The following is a 22,792-nucleotide window of genomic DNA, read 5'->3' on the forward strand; positions in this document are numbered from 1 at the left end:
ATATTTATAAAATATTCCATATGCAACCATTTAATAATATAAAAACCAATTTCAACTTGTGAACTATAATAAAGAGGTTACATTTTTCTTTCAGATCACAATTTGTTAGCCCCTCCTCAAGAAGATAATTAATTTTTGTGAGAGTTGTGAGTCAGATTTGTGAGTTAATGCAATTAGTTAGAAACTCTAGACCTACGACATTATCATTTTTGTTATGGCTATTGTTTAAAAAATAGTAAAAGTTTTTAAATGCTTTCCATGAATTAGGCACTATGGTCAGTATTATTACCTGAATCATTCCAAATATTTTTCCCCCATCCATGGTTTCTATTTTGATTTTATTAACATTTTTAAATGGATTATGTTTTTAGTATTTAAATTTAAGAAACTTTCTCAACCAAAGGTCTTAAAAATATTTTCTGTTCATTTGGAGAAGTTTTTTTAGTTTTAAGCTTAAAATTTATGTCTACAATCTGTTCTGAGAGTTTTTTTGTATATGGTGTGAGTTATGGGTAAAGTTCATTTTACAGAATATGGATTTTCAATTTTACCACCATTTCTTGGAAATAATATTTTTTTCTCTATTAAATTTTCTTGGTAGTTTTCTCAAGAATACCTTTAACCATAAATGTGTGGGGCTATTTCTGGACTTTTTAAATTTCCTTGATCTGTGTTGGTCCTTATACTAGTACCACACTCTCTTCATTTTTAGTACTTTTTAAATGATATAGTGTAACTTCTCCTTTTTTGTTCTTTTCAAAGTGGAAACAATTCTCTTTCTCCAAAAAAATATTCTTTTGGGATTTTTGATTCAGGGAATTTTTGAATCTATAAGTTGAATTTGGAAGAGAATTTATATGTCAACAATATTGAATCTTTCAATCTGGTAACATTGAGTCTCTTAGTTTACCAAACGAGGTCATCTCTTCATTTATTTCTCCCTGATTTCTTAACACACATACACACATTGTTTTTTAATATGCAGAGTTTATCGATACTTTGAAGTATTTCTCTACAAGTTTTTTTGTTTGTTTGTTTCTTTTTCTTGGTTTTTATATTTTTATTATTTTGGCATTTTGGTTTGTAAGGTTTTTTTTTTTGTTATTGTTTTAATGAAATCAATTTCCATTTGTTCTTTGCCACAAAATAGTTGTTTTTTTTAATATTAACCTTGTAAACTTGTTATTTTCCTAAATTTATGTGTTAGTTCTGGTAGTTTTATTGTACATACTCTAGGATTTTCTACACCCAAAATTACATTATCTTAATGGATCCTTTCTTTTTTAGTTCTTGTTGTTTGCTTGCCCCTTGTACTGACTGAAAACTTCAATACAATATTGGAGCCTTGATTTGTACCTTTTATATTCTTTTCCTGTTTGACAGTTTTGTTTGATTTTATTTTTTAGCATCTTCCACAAAACTGGTTTTTAATTTTCTTGATTTTTAAAAATTTTATTTCATTAATTTCTGTATTTTATTGTTTTCTTCTATTTGTTTTAGGCTTGTTTTATTTCAGGGACTGATTTGACAACTTTTTGTATTAAGTTATTTTCTTTCAATTACTAGGGGATTATCCTCTGTTAGGATTTTTTGATTTTTTGATTTGATTTCTAGTTACCTTTGTGTTCTTGAAAGCATATTTAGTATATATTTGGTTTCTTTTAAATTGAGCTTCTCAATTCTTTAAGTTCATATCTTTCACTGTTCATCCATTATTTCTGCCTCCCATTCTCCCTTCTGTGATTTCAAAGACATTAATGTTAGATCATTTACAATTGTTCCTCTAGTTCCTTGCGCAGGCTCTGTTTATTTTTTTTCCCCTTTGCCAATCCTTTTTCTCTTCATTGGTCAGAGTGCATAATTTCTGTTGGGCTATCTTCAGGTCACTCTGTCATCTCAAATGCTGATATTTAGCCCTTTGAGTGCATTTAAAATTTTTAATGTTTGAATTGTACCAGGCCTAACATTTCCAGTTGTTTCCGCTTTATAAACTCTTTTTCTTTGCTGAAACTTTCTCTTCTGTTTACTTCAACAGTTCACCTTTACTTTTGGGAAGTTTTTATAACAGCTTTATTAATATCTTTTTCAATCAATTCCTACCTTCTGTGTCATTTTGGCATTTTCATCTGTGTGAGTTGAGATTTTCCCCTTTGTTTATATTGAATAATTTTGGATTATCTTAAATATTTGAACATTGTGTTATGAGATTCTTGATCTTATTTAAATTCTATAAATAATATTGTTTTTATTTTTTAAACATTAGTACACAATTTAATTTTGTTCAGGCTACAGATTCTAACTAGTAAACCTTGGAGTTATTATTTTGGCATTTTGGTTTGTAATGTTTCAGTGTCAGTTGGAGTGTGGTTTCAGAGTCAGTTATTTTCAAAGCTTTTGTCATGCTCTCCAGATCTGTTCTTGACTGTATACCAGAGGCTGGTTTGGGACCTGGATAATGGTCTTAGTTTATTTCTAGGTTTATTTTTCACCCTTTGATGTGCTATTAAGGATCAGTTGTAAACAGGTGCTTCTCTGGGGTGAAGTTAGTAATTCATATTTAACTTTATCAAGTTACTTCCTAAGTTTTTGATATTTTGCAATCTCCCATGTGTTTTCTGTTTTTGCTAGGATTTCCTTTTTTTTCTCCACCCTGAAAACTGATGTTTTTTGTTTCTTTTTTTCATTCTTTCTTTTTTTTTTTTTTTTTTTTTGGCTCTGCTGCATATTTCCCACCACTGCACCCATATCCATTGTAAAGTAGTGTATACTTGAGTATTCTCTCATTCATTGGGGTTCCTGCTTTGCAGTTGGCAGGAAGATATTTTGATATTTGGAAAAAAGTCAAAATTTTTATGGTCTGTCTTTTCTTACATAACTTGTGTATAGGACTGACTCTATTTTTACATGTAAAGTCATTAAAAACAGATGAAATTTTATTGAAATGATTATTGTCAAATGTTTCTTCCTTCTTTTCCTCTTTTATACATTTTTTAAAAATGTGATGTTCTGACAACATATGTGCATTTTGTCAGGTTATTGCTTCTTAGGGGTGTTGAGCCATATGACATCACTAATGCAAATATAATTTATTCATGCTGAAATTTTGACAAATGCTTAGTCCTTATTGTTGATCAGCATTGTCTGTTGAACTTTTCTACATACATATTCCTGGGCCTAATCCCTAGACATTCTGATTCAGAGAGTTATGTAGTATAATAGGTAAGGAAGATAATAACTTAAATACTCATCTCCCCTACTAGAACACTCCTTTTCAATACAGGTCATCATTATCTACACCCTGGGAAATCAGAACAGATACGTCTGAGAAAAATTTGTGATGTTAATGCTCCTTGAAAGTTGCTGAGTGGGTGTCACTGTTGTGTTTTATCAGGTCATAATCTCTCACCATCAGTCTAAGCATAGTCTGAATCTTTTTTGAGTTTATCTATTTGAATCATTGAACAACTGATTTCTTATTCATAAACCAGTTCAGTGAGGATTGGAAATTAATATTTTCATTTCATTTTCTTTATCATGTTTAAGGTCAAAGTGTTTAATTTGTTCACTTTTTTAATTGAAGTACAACATACAATCAAGTAAAGTACTTAAGATGTACCAACCTTAATTGTACAGCTTGAATTTTTCATATGTATGTTTATATAAAAACCACAGAGGCAAGACATAGACTACTTAGTTTTGTCATAAATGGGAGTCATGAATAGGTATTCTCATGTATCTAGTATTCTTTAATTGAATGATTTTTATAGGTAAGCTTTTTTGAGTTATTTAATATTATTATTTCTGACTCCTTTATACCAAAACACATTTAAAGAGGGAAGAATCAATTGACTTTTATGCTGTTTCTTTGCTGTGGTAATCTCAAAATTCTTTAGGAAATTTTACATACTCCAATTGTAGCTCTAAAGCATTCAGTGGTTTTCTGCTTTATCATTTATATTGTATCTGTTATTTATTTCCACAGGTTATTCTTGCTCTAGCTAGGTTCACTTTTTTTCCCCTTCTGTTGGTACAGAAATGAAAAAGGAGATTTCTAAAATCTTATCTCCCATTTTTCTTCTAGGATATGATTTAGGTGAATTCAAATTGAAGTGATTATCTGCATTTATTGTATTAATCTTCTCTTTTGTTCTTTCTGACAGCATGATGGAAGTGGGTCATTGCATGATATTCAGCTATCATTGCCATCTAGTCCAGAACCAGAAGAAGGTGATCAGATATATAAGGTATGACTAGATAGTCATGCTGAAGATTTCAGAATTCTTATTACTAAAATAATAAAGCAGAACCAATTAAAATTTTGAATAATAAGAATTATTAGAAACCTAGAACTTGCTATCTTGTGAAATAATTGTTTGTTCTTAAATTTTGCTGCTTTGTTAAAATAATAATATCCCATTTTATCAAATCATAATGGAACGAAATTAGAAATCAACAATAAGATAAAAACAATAACATCTCAAATATCTGGAGACTAAATTATACATCTTTGAATGGTGAATGGATAGTATAAGAAATCAGGGAAGTAAATTAGAATACTGATAAAAATTTATCAGAATTTCTAGGAAAGTATGAAGGCATTTCTAAGAGGAAAGTATATAGCATTGAGTTCATACATCAAAAGAATAGAGATACCAAATAAATAATCTAACATTACATCTCAAGGCCCTAGAAAAGAAGAACAAACCAACACCAAAATCAGAAGAAGTCAGGGAATAATTAAAATCAGAGCTGAAATCAATGAAATTGTGGATTAAAAAAAAAATACAAAAGAGAAACAAAGAGTTGTTTTTTTGTAAGGGTAAACAAGTTTGATAACCCTTAGCCAAACTAACCAAAACAAAGAGAGAAAACATTCAAATTCAAAATTCAAGATGAAAAAGGAAATATCACTATAGGATACTACTAAAATCCAGAGGATCATCAGAAACCATTTTGAAAATTTATCTTCCAATAAACTAGAAAATCTTAAAGATATGGAAAAATTCCTAGAGATCTATGACCTACCTGAATTAAACCATTAGGATATAGAAAACTTAAACAGATCAGTATCAAGTAATAAAATTGAAGCAGCCATCAAAAGCCTTCCAACACAGAAAAGCTCCGAACTGCATGGATTTTCAGCCAAATTCTACCAAAACTCTTTAAAGATAGAAGAACTCTAATACCTGCTCTCCTCAGATTATTCCATGAAATAGAAAAGGAGGGAAGACTGCCAATCTCATTCTATGAAGCCTTTATCATCATTCTGAATACAAAATCAGACAAAAATCAAGAAAACTTCAGGCCAAATATCCTTAATTAACATAGATTAAAAAAATCTTAATGAAATATTGGCAAACAGCATACAAAAACAGATTAAAAAAGATCCTAGGGATGCAAGGTTGGTTCAACATACAGAAATCAAGAAATGCAATTCACCACATAAATAGGGTTAAGTTAAAGAAGCATATTATTATCTCAATAGATATAGAAAATTCATTTGTCAAAATGCAGCACCCATTTATGCTTAAAACACTAGAAAACCTAGGGATAGTGGAGCTTACCTCAGCATTGTAAAGACTATATATGATACGCCCAAGGCCAACATCATTCTGAATGGAGAAAAACTGAAAGCATTATCTCTAAAAATAGGAAGAAGCTAAAGATGCCCACTTTCACCAAACCTATTAAGCATAGTCCTTGAAACTCTAGTCAGATAAATCAGGCAAAAGAAGGAAGTTAATGGGAAACAAGTAAGAAAAGAAGAACTCAAATTATCTTTGTTTGCTAATGACATGACCCCATATTTAGAAGATCCCAAAAACTCTTACCAGAAGACTTCTAGAGCTCATAAATGATTTTAACAAGGTAGCAGGATACGAGATCAATCCTCATAAATCAATTGCATTCCTATACTCCAGTGATGAGTCTGCCAAAAAACAAATTAGGAGTATCCCATTTATAATAGCCTCAAAAGAAAGAAAAAAAGCAAAAACCTTGGGAATCAGTCTAACAAAAAGAGGTGAAAGATCTCTGCAGTGAAAACCATAGAACACTAAAAGAACGAAATTAAAGACGTTAGAAGATGAAAAGACCTCCCTTGTTCTTGGATAGGCAAAATTAACAATGTCAAAATGGCCATACCACCAAAAGAACTATATAGATTCAGTGTAGTCCCCATCAAAATTTTAGTGACATTCTTCACTGAACTAGAAAAGGCATTTCTGAAATTAATTTGGGAAAATAAGAGACCCAGAATAGTCAGAGCAATCCATAGTGAGAAGAGCGAAACAGAAAGCATCCTAATACCAGATCTCAAATTATACTACAGAGCTATAGTAACAAAAACAGCATGGTACTGGCATCAAAACAGTCATGAAGGTAAATGTACTAGAATAGAAGACACAGAGACAAATCCACATAAATACAGTTATCTGACACTAGACAAGGTGCCAAAAACACATTGGCCTTTTTTTTTTTTAAAGAGAGAGAGAGAGAGAGAATGTTTTAATATTTATTTTTTAGTTTTTGGCGGACACAACATCTTTGTTTGTATGTGGTGCTGAGGATTGAACCCGGCTGCATGCATGCCAGGCGAGCTCACTACCGCTTGAGCCACATCCCCAGCCACTGGCCTTTTTTATATATAAAATACTGTTTTAATATATATATCTTTATTTAATTATTTGTATGTGGTGCTGAGAATTGCTCCCAGTGCCTCACACATGCTAGGCAAGGGCTCTACCACTGAGTCACTGCCCCAGCTCTAAAGATAGCCTTTTTAACATGGTGCTGGGCAAACTGGAAATCTATTTGTAGAAAAATGAAATTTAACTCTTAAAACTCACCTTTTAGAAAATGAACTCAAAGTAGATCAAAGACCTAGGACTTAGGCCAGAAACGCTGCCACTGCTAGAAGAAATTGTAGGTCCAATACTCTAGCTTATCAGCACAGGAACTGAATTTCTTAATAGGACTACTAAAGTGCAAGAAATAAGATAAAAAATCATTAAGTGTAATGGCATCAAACTAAAAAGTTTCTGCACAGCAAGAACAAATTGAAAGCATAAATATAGAGCCTACAGAATGGAAGAAGGTCTTTGCACCTGCTCCTCACATAGGCAATTAATATCCAGAATATACAAAGAACTCTAAAACCTTAACATCATAAAAACACAAATAACCCAATCAATAAATGGGCCAAAGAACTAAACAGACATTTCTCTAAAGAAGAAATACAAATGATCAAGAAGTATATGAAAAAAATATTCAACATCTCTAGCAATTAGGAAAATATAAATTAAAACTATATTGAGATTTCATCTCATTCTGGTCAGAATGGCAATTAGCAAGGATACAGACAACAATAAATGTTGACAAGGATATAGGGGAAAATGTACACTCTTACATTGTTGGTAGGACTGTAAATTAGTGCAGCCACTCTGGAAATTGGTATGGAAATTCATCAAAAAACTAGGAATAGAACTACCATATGACTAGCTATTCCACTCCTCCATGTATATCCAAAAGACTTAAAATATTACATACTACAGTGATACAGCCCATCAGTGTTTATAGCAGCATAATTCACAATAAGCTATGGAGCCAACTTAGGTTCCCTTCCACAGATGAATGGATAAAGAAAATGTGATATATATATATATATATATATATATACACACACATACATATATATATCTATATATATATATATATACATATATATATATATATATACACACACACACACACACACACACACACACACACAGGATGGACTATTACTCAGCCATAAAGAAGAATGACTTTATGGCATTTGCCAGTAAATGGATGAAACTGCAGACTATCAAGCTAACTGAAGTAAGCCAGTCCTCAAAAGTCAAAGATCAAATGTTTTCTCTGAAAATGCAGAAGGTAATCCAAAATAAAGGGTAGGGGATAGAAAATAATAGATGTGTGTAGTAGACTAAGGGGAATAAGGGAAGGAAGAAAGATGGGGTAGGGAAAAACAGTTGAATGAACATGCCCAACTTTCATATGTGCATGCATGGATGCGGCCCGGTGGGTTCTGGCATCAGGTGTATCAGTAGGTCAAGAATTAAACAAACAAACAATCAAAAAAGTAAACTGTAGATGGATTGAAGAGGGATCTGTGGAGTGGGGTGGAAGGGAGGAAGTGCTAGGGATTGAATTGGAGGGAGTTGTGTTCCATGCTTCTGTGATTATGTCAAGGTTTGTCCTGGTGTTGTATACAACTCAACTACATTTAAAAAAATAAAAAGACACTTGCATTGGTTTTAATTATGAATAGTAATTTTTAAAATATTTACCAGTGAGGTTAAAATGTTAATGGGTACTTGTTATATCTAATCGCAGCACTGAAGAAATATACTGGTGATGAGGTTAACTTTTATTTTTTCATGTATAAAAACATAATTATGGGGACTGGGATTGTGGCTCAGTGGTACAGCACTCGCCTAGCATGTGTGAGGCACTGGGTTGGATCCTCAGCACCACATAAATATAAAATAAAGACATTGTGTGTCCACCTATAATGAAAAAGTAAGTATTTTTAAAAAAACATAATTATGGAATGCTGATGTATTTTAGCGAGTGATTGAAAGTAGTTTTTAAAATTCTCATTGTCTTTTGATCTATATTTAGTTGAAAGCTCTTTATTTTTCATCTGTTTCTCAAGTCTATATTTCTTAAGTACACACAGATATCAGTGATTAATATAATATTTATATGTAAAATTATTGATTACTTTTACATCATGTTTTCAGGATGTAGTAGCTATTGTTTGATAATCATCCACAATAACACCAGTAGCTTAATACAACAAAAGTTGATATTTCACTTATATTACACTATACTGATCTGTTGACTATAGATCAGCTGGGATTCTGCTTCATGTATCTCTTACATTTGAGAACCTAACTGAGGGATCGGCCTCTGGGGTAGAACATGTCTCTGTGCAGAGGGAAAAGAGCTTTGTCAAACCACATAAGAATTCTACTTTGATGGAGTATATGTCACTTCCAAAACAATTCCAGTGTTTCAACCTGACATTAATTGGACAGAAGACCTTAATTTTCTCAGAATGCTGAGTGATTTATTGGGAACAAGATTCTATATAAAACAACCAAAATCAAGAATGTAGCATAGGAGTCACATCTTTTTATCTAAACTTGGCTTTTTCACTTGCCTACCATCTTTAGGCTTCCACCCAATTGTTGTAAATAATAATCTACATCTAGCAGGTCTGCCACAGACCATCTCTTTTTAAAACAGTTTCACATAAACACACAGGTGAGAACCAGTAACTCAGTCCCTTAGAATTTTTCAAATACTTTTAAGTTTTGTGACTGGTTTTATTTTTTTTTTTAAGTTATTCTTTTTTTCTCTAAGTTTCTTCTTGTGAATGCATTTTTTACATGTAAAGAAATTTTTTTTGGAGAAAATTTAATTCTAACTCGTTTTACTTAGCTAATTTCATCATTGTTTTCTGTATTTCTTTCTGGTATGTCTATATATTTGATACTACATGGAAGACATATTGTTACATGGTGCTTATTTCTTGTCCCTATTACCTTTTCTTCCCGGCAGATAATTCTTGGTCTTTTCTTCCCTCTTATCCAAGCTGACATGCAATAGCTCACTCTCTTCTCTCCATATCTGTAGTCTCTCTTGAACTTTGAACAGCAAATCCCTAACTGTGTTATTGTCTCATCAAAGATGCTTTTAGCAGCACAACTTCAAATGCACAAATATGGTGATTTATGCTATTACAAATTCAGGGTCTAAGTTTTTCACTAGACCTGCAGTGCTTCCAATCTGTTCTTATATTTATGATAGGATAGCTCCTTCCCATTCTTCTGGTGAACTGTTCCAGACATTAATCATGCTCAAGCATGATGCTCAGCCATGCTTTCAACCTCTTCAGGTAGTTTTGTGCTAATCAAATACAGATGTTCTGCTTCCCTCCTTCCTGCCTTCTAACTTGCTAAACTCTCTTATTTTCACTTACTTTGTTCCAGATATAGGAGAAAAGTGGTAACTATACTTTTAGAAACTACCTTTTCTGTGTTCTTAACTCTATGTCCCAGTGCTGCTTAATTATCTAATAAGATTCTTCTTCTCCTTGCTCCTCCTATGTCTTCAGTGTACTTTCTCTTATTCATTGTCAGCTTATAAATTTGTATATTTTACTATCTTAAATTCAGGAAATAGCTTTTCCAACCTTACTTAAACCCCTTTCCAGTTAATGTGGAAACCTTGAAAAATACCCATTAATTTTTGACACGGCCTTTTTCTGAAAAGTTTATCCCTTGGCTTTTATAATATTTCCTTGGAATCTCTCATACCTCTCTGCCATTTTCCCACTTCCATTGTAGGATTTTTCTTTAAATGTTAGATTTACATATTTAGCTCTGTCCTCTTTCAGCTTTTTATTCTCATGATTTTATCATTTTTTGTATATAATGATAAAGTAAATATTTTTCATATTTGGTGGTTCAGTTGCCTACTAGACATTTCTGCACTATCCACAGGTGCCTCTAACATATATAAAACTCACACATGCTTCTCTTTTGATGGCACAATCATTCATCATGTCACTCAAACTAGAAATGTGATGTTACTCTTTACTACTCCTCTGTGCCCTTTTCTCACTTGCAGTAAATTGTCATAATGTTCATATTTTGCTCCCTTGTGATGGCTATGTAATGTTCCATCAAGTTGCTACACAATATTTCCATTGTCCCCTTATAAGACAATTGTAAATTTGTAAACTTGCAGATCCTACCTTGTATATTTTCTCATAATTTCTTTGCTATGATTTTTTTAGGAATTATATAACTGAATCAAAGAATACAAGTACTTTTATGATTTTTATACAGAGTCATGTTCATCCAGAAACCTTACTTGCTAAGTCTGATAAATGCTTTTTTTCTAATCTTGGTTAGTCACATTGAATATTTTCTCCATAATTTGATATCTTTAGAACAATATCTTCATTACTTTACATTTCTTCAACAAGCCAAATAGAAGATTTTACCAGTTATATATTTGTTCATGAGAGCCAGCTATTTGTCTTGGGGGACTTGAAAATGATCTAATATACTTGAATAGACTCATATGTCCTTGAGATACAAATCCTTTGTCAAATTTACATAGGTTCTTACCAAGCTTTAATGTTAATTGTATAGATAGATGCCTTAAAATTTTATATAATAAAATATATTTATCATCTCTTTTCAAAACACACAAACATGCTTTTATTTAATAGAAAATATAGAAAACTAATTTAAGCTAAAGTAGAAATAAAAAGTTTAACACCCATCAGCATTTTAAAAGCATCTTTTCAGAGCTAAAAGATAATGAATTCATAAAGCTCTCTACCCATCCAATAAACAAATGGTAGCTCTGTTAAGAAAACCTAGGTGATTAAAAATTTTTTAATTAAATAGGGGTGCTTTCAAAAATGAAAAGGATTATTTCGCACTTATAATATTTTCCCATCATCATTACTTAAAACTACAGATACATCCATCTCTTTGTAGAGCTGATGGGGTGTTTATTGTTGTTGTTTGGTAGTGCTGGGGATTGAACCTAGGGGCACTTGACTTTTGAGCTACATCCCCAGCCATTAAAAAAAAAAGGTATTTTATTATATCTGTATATTAAAATAATTTGATGAAAATTCATTTAAAACTCCTTTGGAAACATTTTTAGTGCATTATAATTATACATAATAGTAGGGTTCATTTTGACTTAATTATAAATGCATATAACATAGTTTTCTCCATTGCAATCCTCAGTACTACCCACTTCACTTCCCTCCTCCCTCTTCCTTTACTGCATTGGGTCCTTCTAGATATTTAATTAATTTAATTGATGCATTATAGTCTTATATAAAATTAGAATGTATTGTGGTATAGTCATACATGAGCCTAGTATGATTTTTGTCAACTTCATTCCCCAATTCTTTCCCTTTTCCTGTCGTCTTCCTTCCCTTCTTGCTTCCTCCTTGGTCCCTAGTTTCTACTCTACTGATCTCCCTTCTGTTTTCTCCAGATCCCTATTTTTGATTAATTTTTTTCTCCCTAGCTTCCACATATGAGAGAAAACATTCCACACTTTTGGTTTTCTGAGTCTGGCTTATTTCATTTAGAATAATGTTCTCCAGTTCCATCCATTTACTAGCAAATGACATAATTTCATTCTTCTTTTTGACTAAGTAGAACTCCATTGTGTATTTATCAACTCTCAATGATTTTATTTGCTACAGAGCCTAGCAATGTGTCAAAATTTATCCATAGAAATGTATCCTTGATATTCTATAATCCATCTTTTTCTGGTTAATTTATGAATTTTAAAAATTCCTATTCTCTTTTTATGTTTAAATAAAGATCATTCATTGTGTGTAATAACTTTTCCCATTTTTCCCATTGTCTTGTATTCTCCATTGTTTAAGATACCGCTGTATTATTAAAATTTGCTTACATATTATCTTTTTGGAAAGATACATCATCCATGTGTATATTCTAAGTTCTTTGCTTATATTATCTTTTAGCTGTATTTCTGTGTGATTGAATGGATTTACATAAAATGGGCTAACACTAGGTTAATGATATTTGATATTTTGGAAATATAACCAGATTGCTGCTTGACTTGATGGTATGTTCCATTTAATAGCATTAAGTAGTCCTTATCAATGAAATTGGTTGGTTGTTTTCTCTTTGATTCAAGCAGTGCTGCTCAATAAAGTGGTTCCTTGATAAAGAATCTTCCTTGTTGGGCTTCTTCAGACACATTTATCTTCTTGCCGATTTTTGAACCAGCCGTTAAATTCCTTTTGCAGCTTTAATTATACTAGTTCCTCTGCTTGTCACACACCCCTCTTTTCTTTGGCAGGAAACTCATTTGCATCCCTTGAAATCTAATGTAAGTTTCTGTTTTATGTGTGATTTACTTTACTGCTGGCTTAAAGGGAATAATGGTATGTTCCTCAGAGTGGTCAGGATCAAAAGCTGAAATACCTGAAAGTGTTTAGTTTCTAACACCTAATAAATGTGCTTAATAAATGTTAACTGTTGCTTCTGTTATTGTTCATTGTTTACATGTCAGAATCCATTGTGAAATCTTAGAAGTTTTTGATTTTTAATACAAAAGTGTTTCTTTAAATGAAGAAATAGTTCATTCACTACTGGGTCTTCATCATTGATTTAGTGCTTCTCATTAGGGGTATTTTAAATGACTCATTTAATTCTTTTAACATTGCAGAATGAAGATTTATTAAATGAAATGAAACAACTTAAAGAAGAAATAAGGAAAAAAGATGAAAAAATACAACTATTAGAACATCAACTTGTAAGTATTATAGTATAGAATTTAAAATGGAGACTTCCAAATTGGACAATATGTGTCTTTTATAAGACAGCCAGAATTAGAGTTTCACTTTATTTTGGGCTTTCAAACTTATATAATTGCATTATGTTTAGATTATATATGCTTTAATGAAAATATAATGTTAAATTTTCTCTAAATATGAAGTATGCTATCTGAAAAATTCTTCCTTGATCCATTTTTGGTGGCCTCTGTTTCTGGGATTTAAGATGCACCAGTTTATATTCATTTATTGATTCATTTCAAGAAGTAAGTACTTGAAGTTGAGGATAAGAACTTTCTCTCTGAGCGGAATGACACTGGTTATTTAAGCTTAAGTATTAGAGTGAAGGAGATTTCAAGACAGTGTTTCTTCTCTATGGATGATGAGTGATCCCTCAGAGTCATGTTTATACTTTCTGTATACTTATATAATTGTTAATAATTTCAAATGTTAATCCCATATAAAAACAGTATTTAGGAGCTGGGGTTGTGGCTCAGCGGTAGAGTGCTTTTCTGGCATGTGCGAGGCACTGGGTTCAATCCTCAGCACCACATAAAAATAAAAATAAACTTCCAACTACAACTAAAAAAAAAACTTTTTTAAACAATATTTATGGCACCTTGAATGCAATTATAATGCAACTTATATAATGTAAAAGACCAGGATAAAAATAACATAATGCATAAAAGCCAAAACAAAATGGAAATATTAATTGGAAGGAAAAAAATATGTATTTTGGGTATAGCAAAGCATTTGAGCAATATGAAATATTAATCTCTAAGTATATAAAAGATATAATGTACTGAACTCTGAGCCACTGAGGTCAGGTTACAGAGATAAAAATTTATGAGTGACTAGAATATACAGATAAAATACTATGATTAAACGTACAAAGAAAATTTATGAATCTGAATAAAGAATAACCTAATAATTCAAACTTAAGTTCTCCCAAATATGAAAGTAGAAAGAACAATAAGACCTAATATTTAAATTTCAAAGACAAGTATCGGCTAACTTTCAGGGAAGGAGAAAAAAGAAGGCACTCAGATTAAACATCAATTTTTGCAAAAATTTATTACAGAGTACAAGAAATTGTTGTGTCTAGTACGCTCCAGAGAACAGGTTGTGTACCTACTATTTTAAATATATCTGGACAGTTTTTATTTATACATAAAGGTAAACTTTCATAACTTCAATGTCTTGAAAAATAAGTCACCAAGTCATCTTTATAGGCTTACTTATAGTGTACTCCAAATACTTGAGCGAGAAACTGAAAAATAACTCAAGAATAAGGAGATAAAGATTAAAATGAATGAATAGGGAAATGGAAATCATCTTTAGAGAAACTGAGTTTTACAAACTTCTGAACCTTTTATTGAAGAAAGCTTAGTGCTCATTATTTTATTTTACATATTGTACGTCATTGCAGTGTTGGAAATTGCTTGAATTTATAAATCTTTGATTTTTGCGAAATTAAAATAATTTTAAATTCTAAAAATTGTAAATTACTAATGATTTTTGAAGAGATTTAGATAAATAAGTTTCAGGAAAGAGATAAGGGAAGGAAATTAGAAAGAGATAGGGAAAGAAGTCAGACATACTGAATTTTGTACTTCTACAAATGAGTGCCCAAGTTATTCTTTATTTTATTTTACTGTACTTCAGTTCTAATGTTTGTGACATAGTTTGAGACAGTTAATAGGTTGGAATAGTGTACAGAAAATGATGAAATTAAAAGGGATATAAAGAAAATCTCAGATCTGCAAAACTAAGGCAATAGTAATTAGACCAAAAAAATATGATTTTAAGTACAAATGGTTTTACTTCATGAAAAGAGTTACATTGAGGATTTAAAGCAAAGTGTGTAGTAACTTGCTTTATATACAGGAAATTTAGGTAAATTTTTGACATTGATAAGGCTGAATATAAAAGGTTGGGAGACAGAATAAAATTATCCTCACCCAAAAGTGCAGTATTAAAATTAGAAAAGTAAGTTTAATAATGGAAAAATAACACTTTATCTTGATTTATGATTAATAAATAATAGGACAAATCTTCTTATGCTGTTTAGTTTTTTAAAAGTATTCTCTTATCCACTCCTTGGTTTATATACCCAAAGGACTTAAAATCAGCATACTACCGGCACATCAGTATTTATAGCAGCTCAATTCACAAGCTAGACTATGGAACCAACCTAGGTGTCCCTCAGTAGATGAATGGATAAAGAAAATGTGGTATATACTCAATGGAATATTACTCAGCTTTAAAGAAGAGTGAAATTATGGCATTTGCCAGTAAATAGTTGGAGAATATCATGCTAAGTGAAATAAGCCAATCTCACAAAACCAAACGCCTAATGTTTTCTCTAATATGCAGATGCTAATTCACAATAAGGAGGGGGGGAACTAGGGAAGAATAGCGTTACCTTAGATTAGGTAAAGGGAAATGATGGGAGGAGAGGGAAGAATATGTGGGGATAGGAAAGATAGTAGAATGAAACAGACATTATTACTGTATGTAAGTATGTGACTACATGACCAATATGATTCTGCAGCATGTACACTCAGAAAAATGAGAAATTATATCCCATCTATGTATATCAAAGTACATAAATGCATTCTACTGTCATGTATAACTAATTAAAACCATATAAAAAATTTTTTTAAAGTTCTTAACTTTAATATGCATCTTTAAGAAAAATGACCAGGTCTCTTTATAGTTGAAACAATATTATCTATCATCTTTAAACAATTAATAGAAATTCCTTAATATTTTCTAGCATCTAGTTCATGTTCATATTTTCCTACTTCTTCCCAAAATATCCAGTACATTTGATTTGTCCAAACTAAAATCAATTCTAGGACCATGTATGACAACTGATTATTATATCTTTTAAATCTCTTTTAATTTGGAACCATTGTTTTTGTTATACTTGTGAAGAGAAAAGAACCAGCTGGCCTGAACAATATCTCACCTGAAAATAATTGTATAAAGATTTCAGAAATATGTAAGAGAATCTCAAAGAAAGAACACAAGAAAAGTGAAAGCATTAGACTTTAGCAATATATACCATTGAATTCTCATTTTGATATATTGAATCTAGAAATCACGTTTATTGTGAATCAGCTAAGTATTGTACACAGTTTTTTTTTTTCTTTTTTAAATATAGATTACTCCAGAGACTGTGTGCATTCAGCTAAAAACTCCCCCTTATAAACACATCAGAATCACATCAGCCCATTTTCAAATTTTAGGGGAATTGTGGCCTATATCAAGAGAACTTTGTGAAACTTACTTGACAGTTCCTGTTCTTGAATATAGAGACAATGTTAGTGTTTTCTCAATATATAAATTTAGCCAACTGAATGGATTCTTTGCTTCTTATTGCAAGCAGCAATGCTCTGTGAATTGAATGTCTTACTAATTGAGTTTTAAGGGGCTAAGTGTCTCACCCACCGCCATCTGTTTGTTAGTAAGAAATGAGAAGTCATTCAGAAAAATTACCAATAGAATAACATGGTTTAGTTATGGACCTTGTTAAAAACAAAAACATTTATAAACTCAAAGTAGATATAGGAAGTGGTGCATTTCACATTATCAAAGTTAAAATGGTCTTCTATTTATATTTCTTTATTGTTTTCTTTCTTTATATCTCTAAATAGCTTTTTTAAAAATAGGATAAAAAGTGATCAAAAAAGCTATAGAGAGGAATTAGAGGACTTTTTTTTTTTTAGCTCTAATATGAATCAGCTGTATGACAGGCAGTTTCCCTTGGTTCTGTAGCTCTTTATTTAGAATGTGAAGATTTTTCTTGTTAGTTTCAAAAGTCCCCTTCCATTTCTAGCATTCTGTGCTTTTTTGTTTTTGAAAAAAAATGTATTCAACTCTAACCTATGTTTGCATGAAGATTTTCAGAAGCATATAATGACAGTATGAAGTGTTGAATTCATATTTTATGTGAAATATGCTGATGTAAAATCAGATTTGCAGTGCTCTGAGAATGTAACAAAAATGTATAGAAGATTGTCTGTTTAAATCTAATTTTAAAATGCCAAGAATTACCAGTTTATTTTCACCTCAGAACACTAGTTAAATAGTAGATAATTTAGATATATATGCTCATTGAACTTTCATAATAATCTTGTGAAATTGCTAATATTGAATTTTCTTTCTTTATGGAGACACAGAAAGTGGTACTCAGGTTAAATGGGTTAACAGTATTTTTTAAAAACCATGATAGACCCAGATTCATATCCTAGCTTTGAAATTTGATAGCTATGTTCTCTTCAGGAAGTTATATAATCTTTCCTAAGCCTCATCTGTAAGTGGGGATAATAGAAGTCGTACAGACACATAAGTTTGGATTGTTAAATTAACTACATATGTAAACTAATGCCTGGCCCATGGGTGTATGATAAAGATTAACTCTTACCAAATGACTTGCTGCAAACTACTTGGCATAAATCAATGCATATCTTATGATGTTTCAAGTTTGCAGTAAAAGCCCCCAACTAAAAGCAGCTTTAAAAAATAATTAAATTTGTAAACTCAAATAACAAAAAAATGTATGGGTCCCATCCATTTTCGTGGTTGTTTATTGGTCATTTAGTTAATAATGAGGTCTAGGTTAGTTTTTCTGGAATACTCTTGTCTGCCCCTTCATGGATAAAAGATTTCTACAGTAGCCTTTTATGTCACTCTTTCACACAGTAATACCCAATTGTGGGTAAAGGCCTGTTTTCTCTAGCATATGTATTTTTTAAATCAGGAAACACTTTCTCAGAAATACCACCAGGCTTTTTGGCTAGATTTTAGTTACTTGTCCCTTCCTAAGCGTAGAACAAATGGATTAACTATTTTGGTTCATACTTACCAAGATGTGGCTCTTTGGAGCAAGAGATAAGGCACACCTCTGCAAATAAAGGATCACACAGGAGGTGCGACTCTGAACACAAATTAAGATCTGTCAGCAATAAAGGAGGCAGATGAAGAGGGAATTATTTAGGTAGTCATTTTGTATCTGTTAAAATGTCACTAAAAACTAGGCTTTCCGAATTATGGAAAATTTAATATTTGCCAAGCATTATTTTTCATGTGTTAGTAGATAAACCACTGAAAGGATATTTCTGGAATTGCTGTTGTCAAGGTGAATTAAGTAATGTACTTGCATTATAATAAGTGTTTTATATTATATTGTCTTTGTTTTTTTTTTTTTTTTTTTTTTGCATACCTGCCAGATATGTTAAAAGTTAAGTCCTATTATAGTGAATTTTATACTACATTTTGTTTCAATCACTATCCCATTTTGGGGGGAATGGAAAATAAGCATGTCCTATAGAAGATTTTGTTTTTAAGTAGAAACAAGTTTACCTTGATACAGTAATCTAGAATTTCTTAGGTTTTCCTATGAGAAAATATATTTACTTTGAATGGGATTGTTTTAACAAATAATGTAGGCATGTTACAGCTTCACAATTAAGGGGAAATTTTCATTATCATCTTTTTATTTATTTTTTTGAATTTGATGATAATTTGAGAGACCTAAAAATACACAAGAGGTATGTCCTATCATATAAGTGAGTGCTTTAAGTGGAATCATGTAGAGAATTTATTTATGAATTGAGAACATCAGGGTATCTTGTCACAGGGTGGAATCCTTTAAAATATTCTTGTTCAGTAAAGATGATACATCATTTGGGGGGCTTTAAGCAGTGTAAGTAATGAGTAGACAGTCTGACATGTGGGCTGTTGACATTTGATATCCTGTAGAGTGATTACTTATTTGTGTGTATATGCATTAAACCATTGTAAAAATTTTTGGTTTTGTTCAGGCAACCCGGTGTAACTGCCACCAAAAATCTAAAGAGGAAAAATGCTCATATGCTGATAAATATACCCAAACACCCTGGAGAAGAATTCCTGTAAGTGACATGCTGTTAATCTTCTCTCATGTCATTTGTTATTTTGATGTCCCCTCCTGCTCTTTTTTACTCTAATCACTAATAATTTTGAAATGCCATGGCTAATTTTCTTTCTTAGGTAAGTTTTTTTCTTGTCTCTTAGATGTTTATGTGCTTTCTAAAGCTTCTCTTGTGTGTCCTATATAAGTGAATGTGCATTTAATAGCTTTTCCATTCTGCATATTGTAGCTCATTTTATTTGAGTGTCTATTCTCCTTTCATTGCATGTTTTTATGAGAGTAGTATTTTCACATGGCCAAAAAAAAAAAAAAAAAAGAAAAACAGAAGTCTAATATGCATTTAATTTTTTTGAGCAGCATATGACACTTTGAGGATATATGATGTAACATATTCCTTTTGTTGTTGTTGTTCTTGAAACTTTTACAAATTTATTGTAATTACTGAAAAAATATTGAGGGTATTAGGAAATTTAATGCATGAAGACATAACTAGTAAAAGTGAAGTTTCAGGCAGAGTTACGGTCTAGATTCCTAACAATAGGAAGTAACCGTCTTCCTTATTTATTATTTTTTCAAAAATGTTATATCTCAAAACATATTCATTGCTAAAAATATCCTGACCATCCCTTAACTTAGTTGAGGATGTTCCTGAGCCAGAGAATTATTACATGACCATCAGTCATCATTATCCTCTGTATGATGCCAGGTAATAGACATTTCTTATTAATAGAACACCTGATACACCAGCCTTGACTTTTATTTTGCCTTATATTTGGCAGCAGAATCCTGGTAACACAAATGAATAGGGATAGATAATGGTTATTGTAATCAACAATTCAATTTAGAATTCGTAACTTTTTTTATAAAACAGTTATCTTCTTTTCATCTAACAAGTAATTATTTTTGTGTGCTCTGTATAAGGTATAGTGGAAGAATTAATTTATTTGGCAAAGTTTCGTAATCATCTCTTATTCTAGATATTAAGCTCTTAAAGTAGAAATGGGGAATAGGGGAAGGAAGTACACAGATACATAGGTATTATTCCATTTATAAGTACTTTTTAAAAGGAACTAGTGATATACTAATTCAAACTGCTGTACGTTCTATGATGGCAGAGGATTGGGAATGTCTTAGTGGAAGAATCAAAAAGGTTGGGGAAGAAGATAAAGGTAGTGTTTGAATCATAGAAAGTAAAAGATGCCATGAGGTGAAGATGATATATATTTTTTTAATGTCAAAGGATATGGAAACTTATTGTTTGGAGGCAATTGCAAAAATAAAAGATTGTGCCCCTTGCTTAGGTTTCTCCAGTTACCCCAAAGGGAGGTTTATGTCTTCTGACGTGTTACTAAATAAAGTGGCAATTCCATTAAGCATGAGAAGTTCCCTTTTACGGAAGTTCTTTATATTATTTTGCCTGGCTCCCTCAACCCCTGGCTTGAGTTCTAGAAACTGGATATTTGTCAGCCTCCTCACTAGACAAAAGTAATTGGTGTATACCAACCCAGTTTTACCATGATCTTGGTTGAAATGAAAGTCAGTTTTCCAAATTAATACTCTTAAAAAACCCAGACTTCAGTTTTCTCTATTATCTATTATGTAAAGAATCACCTAGCTAAATACTTTGTTTTGTCTATGGATAATGTAACAGACTCCAGGGAGATTAAATGCCCTACTAAAGATTCTGTAGTAAATAAAGTGCTGAACTAGTACTATAATTCAGGAATCCTGACTGCTAGTCCAAGGTTCCTTTTAATAAAAGCACACTGAGGAGCCCTAGAGGGTGAGAGATTTTACAGATTAAAATGGTAGAAATATCTAGCAAAATGAATAGTAAAAGTAAAGGCAAAGAGGTAGAAAGGAATAGTTAGGCAATAGTTAGTATAGAAGTGTATGTTTGAGGAAATAATGAAAATTTGTTAAAAGCTTATTTTAGTATAGCATGGAAAATTTTAATCCAGAAATTACTTTAAATGTAGTTTTACTGAGCTTTATTTACTTTATTAAATAAATAAATATTTAGCCAAATAAAAATTATATTTACTGAAGTAGTAATTTTTAACTATTAAATATTGTCTATCTGATTTTTCTTGTGCTCTTTGGGCAGCATTGGAAACCATTTACTATAATTACAATATTTTATTTTCTTAAAAAGTTATACTTTAAATGTTTTCTTTAGCAATTACCCAACATATTTACATAAGATTTTGGTAATGGAGATATGGAGATGCAATGTGGGTCTTCTTTGGCAACTTTTAGTTTGTTAGGCGATAATTTTTGGAATGAAAACATGTTATTTAAAAGTCCTCAAGCTTAGCAAAACTATTTTTTTAAATCTGTCTAAGACTTTGAGAAGGTTACAAGTTATAATCTTCACCCTTTCTTATGATTTCTAAGGAAATTTAAATGTGCTTCTCAGCATTGTCTTAGTCATTTGATTATAGAACCTGTCAGAGATTGATGAGGGACTTGTGAAGATTTCCTCTGAATGTTTTCTATATATGAAGGAAGAAATCTGGCTGCAGAAGGTTGGGGAAGAAGATCAAGGTAGCGTTTGAATCATAGAAAGTAAAAGATGCCATGAGGTGAAGATGATATATATTTTTTTAATGTCAAAGGATGCAAATGGAAAGTGGAAAGAAATGTTGAAGGAGAGAGGGTTGCTGCTTGTAGGACTTACTGGCAGCCATTTGGGAAGTAGAAAGAAATAAAAAAAGAAAATAAGCCAGAACCTCAGTCAGAACCTGCTTGAGGAGGGAGAGTGATTGTCCACCAATGGCAGCAAAACAATAGAAATTTAGATGTATTGAATATAATGTAAATTTCCATTACAGATTTATTCAGAGGAATTTTGATACTCTCTAATGACTACAAATAAGATCTCTAAAATAGAAAATTAATAGGAAAGAAAGCATTAGAATAGAGGAAAGGAAGAAAAGCAGATTTTCACTTACTCCTTGAGCAGATATTTGTGTGCTTCTCAAAGCCAAGCAGTGTCTTAATATGGGAGTGTGAGTGTGAAGAAAATACAGGCCCAATCCTCAAGATGCTTATGGAAACTTCTAGTATGCCTAAAATGGCATTAATTTTGCTCTTTTCCTACATGAAGAACATAACACTAAGAAAAGACCTGTGCAAGTACTTGAACAACTTTTATACAGCTGTATTATATGAAAATCAAGATTTTCAAACGTATGGGTAGCATCTTATTCCCCTTCCTGTTCAGTAGCTACAGGAGGTGAGGTTAAAAGGAATAGCGAGAATAAGGTCATAGCTCTGGGAAGGAAGGACAGAGGCTTGATATCAGTGAGAGATCACAGTAAGGACTTCCCTGAGAGAGAGAAAAGCTTGTTACCTGGTTTGCCCTGTGTGTTAGAGGTCTTAACTCTCTATTATAATGATCCATAGAAACATTCTTGTAGTATTTAAATTTTCTGGGAGAAAACTATTCATGGTTGAGAAGACATATTTTCAGTAAG

The 22,792-nt window shown here is 31.5% G+C and overlaps 1 protein-coding gene across 10 annotated transcripts in view; it reads left to right on the forward strand.

Annotated features, from left to right (window-relative positions):
- The window catches only part of Ccser2 (coiled-coil serine rich protein 2), a 153,638-nt gene that overhangs the window by 108,322 nt on the left and 22,524 nt on the right, over nt 1-22,792 (forward strand). For all 10 annotated transcript variants that reach the window (XM_058581042.1, XM_046450156.2, XM_046450158.2 and 7 more), the window contains 3 exons: nt 4,161-4,244; nt 13,288-13,374; nt 19,225-19,314. In XM_058581042.1, the coding sequence (XP_058437025.1) occupies nt 4,161-4,244; nt 13,288-13,374; nt 19,225-19,314 (261 nt within the window). The remainder of the gene's footprint in view (nt 1-4,160; nt 4,245-13,287; nt 13,375-19,224; nt 19,315-22,792) is intronic.

Source organism: Marmota monax, unplaced genomic scaffold (assembly GCF_021218885.2).
Source record: "Marmota monax isolate L192 unplaced genomic scaffold, Marmota_monax_Labrador192_F-V1.1 WCK01_AAM20220418_F8-fsc00004, whole genome shotgun sequence".
NCBI classification, from domain to species: Eukaryota; Metazoa; Chordata; class Mammalia; order Rodentia; family Sciuridae; genus Marmota; species Marmota monax.